The sequence below is a fragment of the Rhinatrema bivittatum genome, chromosome 4, assembly GCF_901001135.1.
Source record: "Rhinatrema bivittatum chromosome 4, aRhiBiv1.1, whole genome shotgun sequence".
NCBI classification, from domain to species: Eukaryota; Metazoa; Chordata; class Amphibia; order Gymnophiona; family Rhinatrematidae; genus Rhinatrema; species Rhinatrema bivittatum.
The window spans coordinates 112,195,265-112,208,093 of record NC_042618.1 but is presented as its reverse complement, the minus strand read 5'-3'; the positions used below and the strand labels follow the sequence as shown (position 1 = coordinate 112,208,093).

General features: G+C 45.6%; 1 protein-coding gene across 1 annotated transcript in view; it reads right to left on the bottom strand.

The window, feature by feature from the left end:
- The window catches only part of UBR1 (ubiquitin protein ligase E3 component n-recognin 1), a 596,438-nt gene that overhangs the window by 11,833 nt on the left and 571,776 nt on the right, over positions 1-12,829 (bottom strand). Inside the window, 1 exon segment of the mRNA XM_029598685.1 lies at positions 8,118-8,288. Coding sequence (XP_029454545.1) covers positions 8,118-8,288 — 171 coding nt within the window.

Sequence of the window (12,829 nt, the reverse complement as noted above, 5' to 3'; positions counted from 1 at the left end):
TGGGAGGTTCTGGAAGTTCCGCTACCTTAGCCTGCGTCCCGACTGGGTAGAAACGAATGAGGCCTGCCAAAAGGTCACGTCCTCTGAAAGGTCACTCCTCTCTAGGGTCAAAAACTCTTGGATCCCCTAGCAAAACCTCTCATGCCAAAGGAGCACTGCGTCTGCTTCTTATCCTCCGACAACTGAGGACCGGGGACTTGCCCCACTTATTGACCAGTTTCTCCAACTCGCTCCCAAACAAGAGCAACACGCTCTTGTTTGGGAGCGTGTTGCCCTTTAAAGGGCAATTTCATACGGCTAGCCTTGGAGGTCACATCGGCCGACCAATTTCTCAGCCATAACTGACGCCTGGCCACTATTACTGAAGCCACCCCTCTGGCTGAGATGCGGAACAAATCACAGCCCGCAATTGCCAAAAAGGCAGCTGCTGGCTCCATAACTGCCCTGGAATTCATTCCAGATTCATCGACCTCCTGAGAGAGAAGTAAACAAGAGTGAGCCACCAGGGCACAACAAGAAGCTATCTGTAAGGTCACTGCCACTGTTTCAAATGCCTGTTTAAGGATGGCCTCAATCCTTTTTATCATGCACATCCTTCAAGGCCGCTCCTCCCTCCATGGGATAGTCGTGCGCTTGGAAAAAGCACAGACAAGCGTGTCCACTTTCAGAAAACACAAACGCTCTCTTGCTACTGGATCCAGGGGTTACAGGCCTTCTAAGACTCGACCCTCTTTGAAGTTAGCCCCCGAGTTGCCCCACTCAAGATCAATCAATTCTTGAACAGCCTCCATAACAGGGAAAAAAAAAAAAAGAGGCTTTACGTAAAGAAACCAAAATGGGATTTTTCTTCAGCTCAGATATGGAATCACCCCCAGGTACTCCCAGCATCTTTCATGTCTGGGAAATCAGAGCCGGTAATTCATCTCTATGAAAGAACCACAACATAGTCCTCCTATATGGTTACAGTCCCGGAGGAATTTCCCCATTCTTCAGAGAGTAAGGATCGGCCTCGTCGGCCATGCCATCCAGATCCCTATCGGGAAGACCTGCTGCCAATCTAGGTGTATGTTGCGTCTGTCGGTCTCAGACGGCTTAGACCTTTGTGCCTCACCTTTCTTCCTTTTCTCTCCTCAAGCCTTGGGAGGTTGGCTGCCACCGCGTCTTCATGCCGCTCTCTCCGGCATCCCCGGATCGGCAACAGCGATGGCGTTCGCCATGTTTCTCCTAAGGGCCTCCTAGGGTGCACGCACGCATGCCACCCACGTCTTTATTCACGTCATGGTGGGAACCTCGGGGGTGTCCCCTCCGAGTGACGTCAGCACATCCTGGTATTTAGCCTGCCCTTCGTTTGCTAACAAACTGAGTTAGCAAGGACTGGATTCACTCCGGTTTAAGCTGCTCTAGCCGCTGGAAGCTCTCACTCTGCCCTTCGGGGTAATTCATCGCTAATCTGGGTACCTGCTCCTTGGGGGCCCATCTTCTCTTTCAGGTACTTATCTGGGAAACCGGGTACTCGCTCCTCGAGGGCCTGTGCTCCCTACACTAGTGCCTGCAACTGCTTCGCTTCTGCCTGCCAGGATCTCCATCAATACAGCTAACTACTCAGTGAGTACTAATTCTCTCAGTCTGTTCCACCTTCAGTTTCAGTGCTTGGAGTCTACATCCGGGTCCTGCCTCTGCTACCCTGCGCTGCCTTTCATCTACTCAAGAGTGGGACTGGTCTCCTCTGCTGAGGACCCCTGGACTGCTTCTACTGGGTTGCCTTACTACTGTCCACCCTGGGCAGTACCATCAAGCTGTATAATAAATACAAATTCTCTGTGTCTGTGTGTATAGATTCTAGCCTAGTACTGCGGTTCCTCATGGGGCTCCTCCCCGTGGGAGTGGCCATCTCCACAGTACCCAAGAATCCACTTCAACACCTCAAAACACTAACAGTGTACTTCAGTGCTTAAACATAGTACTGGGCGAGTGAGAGGTCACCACTTGAGACTCTGACCTGGCAAGATTGGTCCGGGGAGGACTGCGCCTGAAGAAAGGATTGCAATCCTTGAAAAAATTCCACCCAAGAGAAGGCAGACGGATCCATGCCAAAACCCGAAGGCACCTGTGCTGTGCCCACTGAGCTAACTTCCCCTGCTGACGAACCAGTTAAGGGAGTTCCAAGGTCAGGCTTCCCTCCTGACATGTCTTTACCCAGGCCCTCAACAGGCTGGGAAGAACCAGGCTTAGTAAAATCAGTCAAAGGTAATTCTCCTTAAGCCTCTAAGAAGAGCTGGCACAAGTTAGAGGGAACACCAGGCTGAGATGCCCAAATATGATGCTTGGGTTTCTTAGCTATAGGCGCCTTAAGTCTGTAAGTAAGATTAACAGGCAACTGAAAGGTGTGCATCCAGATGAATTTGTGCTGTAAAATATATGCACCCAAAATTTAGCCATCTCCAAACTTAGGCGTCCAAAACTTAAGCGCACAACCCACGTATGCAGAACGCCCAATGCAGACCAAATTGTGTGTACAGGTAAGTGCACGCCTAACACAGATGCCACTACCACCTGGATGCCCAAGCACATGTCCAACTAAGCGTCCAAAAACTGGACGCATAACCTGGACACACAGCCAGCCAGACGCACTTGTGCAAACCGACGATCCTGAAGATGGCACTCTAATGCGCAGGAAAAAGCGCTGCCGCATCCTACCATGCAACACACAGAGAAAAGCCTAAGAACAGTGACTAGCCCAATAGGGCTGCTCAATGCACCAGGCTGCCCACATCCCTTAGCATCCCTTGGGGGTGGAAACAAATGTTGGAACAGCGCTTCGAGCACAGACACCAGAGGAAGCCCTACAAAAAACCCTCCTCTCCTCTGTGTCTGTCATTTTCTATTTCTTTTTTTTTTTAAGCTTTACCTGAGCTCAGCCTGTCCCTGCTGAGTACAGAGACTGTCTCCAGCTGCGGGGGGCAAGGGCAAATACTGTCACTACTGCACTCGGCTTCCTGCACCCACTGCCTTTCAGCTGTTTTAACAGCTAAGTCTACGCCGACTGACAAAACCAGCTACCGGACCAAGGCACTCATCTGAGGGACCACAAAAATCACCTCAGGAATTCTCAACTGGGGGAGGGACCATTTGGTATCACCACAGGGGAGTGGGGCAAATTAAATTTCCTTCTTTCTTTCTTCTTCTAAAACTTGAAGCAATCCCCAGTAGGGAGATGCATATCCACCATCTGCTGGAGACAGAGAATACTGTCAGGCTGATGTCACTGCAGGAGTATACATACTGTGATGTCAGCTTTGCTCAGTCTCCATCTGCTGGTAGAGCAGCATAACCCACTGGTTCTGGATTCATCTGTCTAGACGCTAAAAAATTGTTTTGGTTTCCAAATCACCATCACAACCAAAACCTAATACAGTCAGTATACTTCACTCCATGGTCATTATTTATTTATTTAAAATCTTTTCTATACCGTCGTTAAGGTGGGTACCGTCACAATGGTTTACAGTAAGGCACATAAAGTAATGCAATTAAAATCTTTCAGTTTACATAGGTGCCATAAGGTTCGGTAACATAGTTTTTAATAAATGTAAATTGATAAGTGTGAAAATCATCATGTCCAGGTCAATTCTATGGCAGTTTTGAGTACAAGACTCGTTTTATAATTGTAACTTATCCTTTAGTGATGCGTTCTCTATTAAAACAAAAAATATAAAAACTACACACTTGGTGATTACTGTTGTGTGTATGGGTGTTCCTTGCGCTTCCCTGGTTTCTATTCTCCCTTCTCTTTTTGAAAAGCTTGTTTAAACAGCCAGGTTTTTAGATTTTTCCTAAATGTTTTGTTTTCTCTTTGTAACCTTAACTCCAGGGGCATGGAGTTCCATAGTATAGCATTATCCCTAGCGGGACCCATACTATGAAACTCCATGCCCCTGGAGTTAAGGTTACAAAGAGAAAACAAAACATTTAGGAAAAATGATCCACAATCATCTGGAAGGCCGTGGATGACAGCTGCCATTCCCCCGGGTTTAGGCTTTCTCTGCTGAGGAAGTCTGCTGTGGTGTTGTCCTTCCCGGCGATGTGGACGGCGGAGATGTCCTGGAGATTTGCTTCCGCCCAAGCCATCAGGGGGGCTATTTCTAAGGATACCTGTCGGCTTGCGGTTCCGCCCTGTCGGTTGATGTATGCCACCGCGGTGGCATTGCCCGACATCACTCTGACTGCTCTGTTTCGAAGTCTGTGAGCAAATCGCAGGCAGGCTAACCTGACTGCCCGTGCCTCTAGTCGGTTGATGTTCCACCCCGACTATTCTCTATTCCACCGCCCTTGGGCAGTTAGCTCTTCGCAGTGTGCTCCCCAGCCGCTCAGGCTGGCATCTGTAGTGAGCAGGGTCAGGTTGGGGAGGACATTTTTGACCCCTGGCTCGTGTGGCCGGGCTGCAGCCACCACCGTAACTGATGCTGTACTCTGGCCGGTAGAGGTAGATGCACGGTGTAGTTTTGTAACCGTGGGCTCTACCGAGATAGGAGGGTGCGTTGTAACGGTCTCTTATTTATTTATTTATTTATAATTTTTCTATACTGACATTCTTACATTAAAATGCAATATATGATATATATATATATATATATATATATATATTATATGATATAATATGAGCCCGTGCCCATGGTACTACTTCCAGAGTGGACGCCATTAGGCCGAGGACCTGTAGGTAATCCCAAGCTGTGGGCTGGGTGGTGCTCAGCAGAGTCTGTAAATGATTCCGGAGGTTTGATCTCCTCTTGGAGGTCAGGCTGACTTTGTCTCCCTGGGTGTCGAATCGGACTCCTAGGTATTCCAGCAACTGCGAAGGCTGTAGGGAACTCTTGTTCATGTTGACCACCCATCCTAGGCTTTCCAGAAGAGATATAACTCTGTTGGTTGCCCGGTGGCTCTCCTCCGGTGACTTTGCCCTGATCAGCCAATCGTCTAGGTAGGGATGGACGAGAATTCCTTCCTTCCTGAGTGACGCCGCCACCACTACTATTACCTTGGTAAAGGTCCGCGGCGCAGTGGCTAACCCGAAGGGTAAAGCCCGGAACTGAAAGTGTTGTTTCAGGACTTTGAAGCGTAAGTAGCGCTGGTGATCCCGATGGATTGGGATATGCAAGTAGGCCTCTGACAGATCCAGGGATGTGAGATACTCCCCTGGCTGTATTGCACTTCGGACTGACCGCAGAGTTTCCATGCGAAATCCTGGGACCCTTAAGTGCCGGTTGACTGACTTGAGGTCCAGAACGGGTCTGAAGGTGCCCCCCTTCTTGTGTACGATGAAATAAATGGAGTAATGCCCAGAATTTATCTCCCATGCAGGCACTGGAATTATAGCTTTTAGGGACAGGAGCCTCCGCAAGGTAGCTTCCCGAACCCGAGCCTGTTCCCCTCTTGTTGTGCCTGGTCCGAAAGGACTGGTTCCTGGTCTGAGAACGAGGTGCTTGGTAGCTAGTCCTGTAAGGGTTGAAGCGTTGAGAGCTTCTGCCTCTGGATGGCCTAGGAAAAGGGCGTTGGTTCCTCCTTGACTTGTCTTCTGGAAGACGGGGTAATGGAGAGGCGCCCCATTTGTTAGCCAGTTTCTCGAGGTCGCTGCCGAACAGGAGGGATCCCTTAAAGGGCATTCTTGTAAGGCGCGTCTTGGAGGAGGAGTCGGCCGACCAATTTCGTAGCCAGAGCTGTCTCCTGGCTGCCACTGAGGATGACACTCCCTTGGCTGCCGTACGAACTAAGTCGGAGGCAGCATCAGTGAGGAACGAGAGAGCTGATTCCATTTCTTCTCCCGGAGTGTTGTTCCTGGCTTGTGATAAACAGGAACGCGTCACCACGGTGCAGCAGGTGGCGATTCGTAGGGACATGGCTGCCACCTCGAAGGCTTGTTTCAGAATGGCATCCAGGCGCCGGTCATGTGCATCCTTGAGGGCTGCCCCTCCCTCCACTGGAATGGTAGTGCGCTTCACAATTGCGCAAACTATGGCGTCTATCTTGGGGCAAGCCAGCAGCTCCTTGGTTGCCGGGTCCAGGGGGTACATGCTAGACAAAGCCCGACCCCCTTTGAATGAGGCCTCCGGCGCATTCCACTCCAGATCGATTAGCTGCTGTGCTGCTTGAAGGAGGGGAAAATGGTGAGCCGTTTGACGAAGGCCCTCTAGCAGGGGGTTCATTCTAGGTTCCCCTGGGGTGCCTTGCCCCGGGATAGCCAGCTCTGACAGGCATTGAGAGACCAGGTCTGGGAGATCCTCCTTAAGAAAGAAGCGTCTCATGGTTCGATACGGCTCTATCCCCGAGGGAAGTTCTCCCTGCTCGGGGAGCTCGCCTTCTTCCTCAGAGCAATCTGAATCCCCATAAGTGGGGCTTCCGGGTGGCGGGTGGCCGTGCCTAGGTCTAGAGGGTCCAGGGGCTGGGTCATCCGGTACGTATGGATCCGTTTGGGGATCTGACTGCATTTTGACAAAGGCGTGAATCCCCTTGAATAATTCCACCCAGGAGAGCGAAGCAGGTTCTAGCCTTAGGGGCACCAAGTCTCTAGGGTTCCCCGGCTGCTCACCTCGGCCTGCTAGGTCCAGGGTGTTCCCTGAGGAACTGGCAATTAATCTGGGCTGGGACCGGCCCTGGCCTGGAACTCCCAGGGCCTCCTCACATTGGGCACATAGGGAGTCTGCTTCCTTGCTCTGTGTGGCTCTGAGGTGGCATGCTGAGCAGCGGCCTAGAGCTCTTATGCCTGATTCTGGAGGTGCCGGCTCCGTGGACGCATGGGCTCTCATACGCTCCATCGCGTCTGTTATCTCTATGCGCCGGTGTGCTCCCAGCCGTCTTGCGAAAGATGTGTGCCGATCAATGTGTGCCGATCAATGTGCGCCCATCAACGTGCGCCCATCAATGTGTGCCTATTCAATGTGCGCCCACTTACCTTCGGGCGCCTAACATACGTGCCCGTTGCCTGTGCGCTTAGTCTGGTCTGAACACTAGACCGAGGCGGCGAACCAGGGCAGATGGCGGTGGCGAGCAGGCAGGCAAATGGTGGGCTTCCACGTAGGCAGACCCCGCTAATCCTCGCTCTTCGGAGACCAGCAACAAGTAAAGATGTACGCCTTACCTGATCTTTGGCGCTTCCTGGCTGCAACCCGGGCGGTCTCCGGCTGCGGGGGGAGAGGGTGATTACCATCACTGCTGCGCTCGAGGAAGTGCACCTGCTGCTTCTAAGCCGCGCCCAAACTCGTCTCGCTCGGGGGCCAAGTCCTCACCGTGAACGGATCGGGACCGAGGCTGCCTCTATGCCGCGCCCTTCTCACTCGGGGGCTAGATCCCTGCCGCGATTCGGTCACCGGACTGAGGCTCTCACCTCCGAGGGACCACGGAAATCACCTCGGGAAACTCAACTGGGGGAGGGACCAGAGGGTATCACTGCAGGAGTGCGGGGCTAGTCTTTAGGTAGGATTCTTCTATGAATTTACCTCACGCTCAGCGAGCGTGAGGTAGCTCCAAACTGCTTTGCAGACGGAAATTACTGAGCGTCTGCACTTCCTGCAGGGGTATATGTACTACGTGCTGACGTCAGATCCGTCTCCAACTGCTTGCAAGAGCACGCTATACCCATTCGTTATGAGTCCATCTGCTACACGCTAGGAAAATTGACATTTTGTTATGAATGTGAACATGTAATCTGCAGTGTTGGAAGTTGCAGAATATATTTTAAAAATAAATAAATAAAATAAATAAATTATGAAGAGGGACTGCATCTATCCTTCTCTAGTCCAATGGAACCATTCCCATCTCCAAAGATCTATTGAATAGGTCCTTTCAAAGGACCAGAGAGAACTTCTCTGAGTTCCTTTAATATTCTAGAATGCATCTTATCCAGCCACATGACTTTGTCCACTTTCAGTTTTGCTAGTTCCATGCAGACATATATTAAGCTAATAACCAAGCATTGTGCTTTTGGGAAAAAGCAATTCTCTTCTGGCAAATATCTTTAACAAAGTGGTTGAGAACAAATAGTTGTATCCCTTATAGCTTCCCCAAAATAAATAAATGGAAGCCAGCAGTACAAAATATTGCATGTATACTAGCACTTGATTACCTACTTGAGGAACATGCAAACTCCTGCTCCACACTGGAAAGAATGAACAGTGCAGGCTCCCAGCTCATCCCCATTCACAGTCTCTTGGCAGCAGGTGTTCTGGGAGCACAGCATAGCCCCGCAAAATAAACAAAGTACAGGATGCTTTCGCTCATCATCTGAAGACCTTGGGCATCTGAAAGAAGGCAAAAAAAAAAAAAAAAAAGGGGGTTTTAATACAGCACTGCTGATCTCAGAAAATTAGAAAAATTAAGAGGAATTGACGGACAGAATGGCAGCATTGCCTATGATCGCTGATCAGTTGTGGCAAAATTAGCAAAAATAAGCAATTTCTGTGAAGAAACTAACCACTTGTGAGCATAAATTGATAGCCTTAAAGATGGAGCATGTTGACTCAGAAGCGAATAGCAGAAATTAAAAGATTTTTCACTGTGGGAGAATCAGCATTCAAGTGCATGGCCAAGAGTAAAGCCATGCACAAGCAAGCCTCGTCGAGTTCTGAGGAGGAGAGCAAGAAAGGAAGCAGGGCAAGCCTGGAGAACAAAGAAATAACTCGGGATGAGCTAAAACATTGGTTTAGAAACCTAGAAAGAGATTTAGCTGCCATTAAGGGGAAAATATTGGACATGATTGTGGAGGTTAGAACAGAGGTCACAGAGACTGGAAACTGGATGAGATGGAACAGAGTAGAGGATTGCATGAGGCAGCTTGAAAAGTAGTGCAAACTTGGTAAAGACTTGGATACTGCACGTTAAGATACTTGATAAACTGGAGGATTTTGAAAATAGATCGCAGCGTAACAATGTCAGAATTCAGGGCTGTCTGAATTGAGTACAAGGTCTTTAAAGCTATTGTACAAAAAAAAAATAATCGGCAGAGCAATTTTAAACAGTGGGGATGCCTAAAGCCTAGATTTGGGGCAAATAAACATTTGAGGGTACTGCTGAATATAGCATCCAAACAAAAAACAACCTCCCAGCCTAATCGCAACTGCCGGAGGGCCTGGCTGTTTAAACATGTCCAATGAGCAACTTTTATAGTTTCCATTTCAGAAAGGAGAAAAAAATGACATGCAACACTTCATTTTTCATTGTCTTTATTAGAGAAAAAAAATTCTACATGGCTATAGCACAGTTGCTCTAGTCATCCTATCTGCCCCTTAGTCCCCAGGGTTCATCTCTAATATCTTTCATTAACAAGGCATGTAACCAATCAATGCTTCATTCCCTGATGACAAACATTCTTACATCACAACATTATTCTTATTGTCACATAAATGGTCCAATCACAGATCTTATTTAGGGTCTGCTGCCATCATTTATTGACCCATTGTAATCAAGTCCAAATACTGAAACCATTTTTCTTACATACTAGGTGTCATCAATTTTATCATGCAAGGTGCCAACTGCAAAGTCTGATTCAACATTGCACAACCCATCTCTGGAGTCAGCAAGTAGCCTGCTCCATATTTTGACTACAATGTGCCCAAACAAAATCTAACAGTACATTCACTTCTTGAGATAACAGCAACTCAGAACACAACATACTTGTTAAGCTCTACAAAATCTACAATGTTTTTTTTTTCTTTTTATGTATCCACTGTGTTTCTCCTTATAGTCAAATCCCTCAAATATAGAGACCTTTAAGAACCCAGAAAAAGGTATTTTTCTCAAATTCCACAGAGCAAAGAATAATTGGCATAAAGCAAAATAACATACCCCGAGACATAATTGCCTGCTTTTGAGATTTTCCTATAAAGGAACAAATAATGGCTAAAGCAAGAAGCCTTGGATCCTTCTGTTGGGTGGATCATAACCTGGAAATACTTAGTGATCTATGATCTGTGATTTTGCGGTGAAGAAGAGAGATGAAGAAGATGACGGCAAAGTTGAAGAGTGGAAACATTAGGTATTGCTAGTTGCTTCCATGTGATCTGTCCATTACAGTAAGTGGGACATCTTTCAGAGTTAAGATACCTGAAGAAGTAAAGTAGGCCTTGAAGAAGGCAGGTCTGGTATCTGAATTGGTGGAGTCAAGCAAAATGGCTGCAGCACCCTTACCTAGGAGAGAGTTTGTTAAAAGGCAGTGTTTGCTGGATGGAAGCAAACTCACCAGCATGATATAAACAGCAGAAATAGTTGAAGTAGCAGTAAAACTCCTTGGAATAGAAAATGTCTGTTGTGGCAGCAAAGGAGGCTTAAGAAAGTCAGAATCTTATGAAGCTTTCTTAGCAGGCTGCTGTTCACACTTGGGAAAGTTTATGACTCTAGGACTAATTGATTTCATTAGGAACTTGGACATTATAAACAAAAATGCATTTTCTTTCCCTCTCTCTCTGTTTGGAATGGTAGTAGTCTGCTTGAAGCAAGATTTAAGTGTGTGCTGATCATCTGATCTGTAAGGTCAATCCGCTGAAGGAGTTATTTCTGCCAAGTGTGGAGGTGGCAGAAATATTTTGGTAGGGGAATAAGCGTGGGGGTTGGGATGGGTATTAAGCAGGAGAGAGGAGGAGATAGGAAAGGGGTGGGGTGGGTTCTCTGTATGGTTGGGGGTAATGTAAGTAAAAAATATTGTCTTGCTGAACCATCAAGGGGGCTAAAATATTCCCTCGAAAAGACAGCTCTTGTTTAAAGAAATGTCAATACTATATGCTGACATTGTGCTAATTCAAGAAACACATCTGAAGAGAGTGGATGAAAGGCTGTTGAAGCACAGGGATGATGATTAGATGGCTTTTGTGTCAAACTGTTTAAAGAATAAATGTTGGGGGTGGCTGTGCCGTTATATAGAAGGTTGAATGCTGTAGTGAATTAGGTTGAAAGGGTTAGGGGAAGTAGATTAGTCTTTTTTTTTATTATAATTTTCTCTTTATTAGATATTTCAATTATTTAAAATCACATATCTGTGCATAATATAAATAAACAGTGTAACTGTTTGTAACACAATATAATCAGGATCCTTATCCATTATAAAATAAAACATATCACTTAATACAATAATGCAGGGGAGCCCAACATAATTATTTACTTCAAATTCCAACTGTCAAGAGCTTGTCATTAGAAGTAAATAATATAAAAATGTTGGGAAATGCACATACAGCTGATAATATGGTATTACATACAGATATGGAAAATTTGGAAAACCTTATTAGAACTAAAAATTTACATTTTGTAAATTTTCCATACAACAGATTGCTTTCACCATATGAGATGTTCGTGAAATATTTGAAGGAAATCCTTGTATGTGAAGAAATACCATCTATTTAAAAAATGTATTACTTTCCTTTTCAAATGAGTAATATAACTGGGAGGAAGGATGAGAGTACACCAGGTATATCTACCTTCTTGGAGGAATCCATCGATGTTATAAAATAAGAGAACTACAATGTTTGTTCCTTTGTATTAGAAAGGGAGAAAGAGTTTATATTGGATACATTCTTTAAAAATAAAGATATACTATTCTGCGGGCAGAAGGCTTTCATTTTTCCTGATGTCTCCAAGCCTACCCAGGCTATGAGAAAACAATTTTTAACCTTGAAAACTAAAACCTTGGAATTAGGAGCTACATTTTTCCTAAAATATCAGAGTGTTTTATTAATTTTCAGTGGAAAAAGTATATTTTTTCGTAACCTTCACACCTAGAAACCTTTTTGGAATTTGAAGATTCCTCTTTTTGAATGTGAGCATTGAAAGAATTTCAATTACTATAGTGAACCTGTATGCACCACATTATGATCAAGGGAGGTTTTTTTTGATAAGGTCACTGAGTTGCTTTTACATTTTGCAAAAGGGACTTTGGTAATTGGGGTGGGGGGGGGGGGGGGAAAGAGATTTTAATCTGATAATTAAACTGAAGTTAGATAATTCAGACCATGTAGGAATAGTACAAAGCAAAAAGAGAGTGAAACTGAATGACATGATTAAAACTCTGCGCCTGTTGGATGTATGGAGAATGCTATATCCTAGTCGTAGAGATTATATTTATTATTCTATCCTTAATGGGACCTAGTCTAGAATAGATTTATTATCATTGACATCATCACTGGGGGAGAAAGTTCAATCTGCTGAGATAGAAAGTGTGTTAAAATTGCTGTGCATACAACAAGGAAAGGGAAGAATATGCTCAAATCACCAATCATATATAATTGGGTTAGCTGTTTTTCATCATTGTCCCCCTTCCTTTCTTGTTAACTGAAAATTCTTTCAGAAATTTTTTTTAAAGCTCTAAAATGATGGTATTTTTCAGGAATTATTAAATACTTTAAAAACTTATCTGAGTCTTATAATCTAGATCAATGTCTGCTATGACTATTAAGAAACCTTTTCTTTTTGAGTCTTGTAATCCAAAAATCAGTGTCTGCTACGACTGTTTGAGAAACCTGACATGGGCTGTGTTTCGAAAATAAATATTTCTTCTTCTGAATTGGGAGTCATTACCCAGGAAAAGGACCTTAGTGTTCTTATGGAAAAAATGCCGAAATCCTCTGCTCTCTGTGCAGCAGCAGTCAAAAAAGCAAATAGAATGTTAGGAATGATCCAAAAAGCAAAGGATAATAAAATGGAAAATATTACATTGCCTCTTTATCGAGACATGGTGTGACTGCACTTTCACTGTTGTGTGTAGTTCTGGTTGCCCGATCTCCAGAAAGATATAGCAGAACTAGAAAAAGTGCAGAGGAGGGTGACAAAAATGATAAAGGAGATGAAACATCTCTCC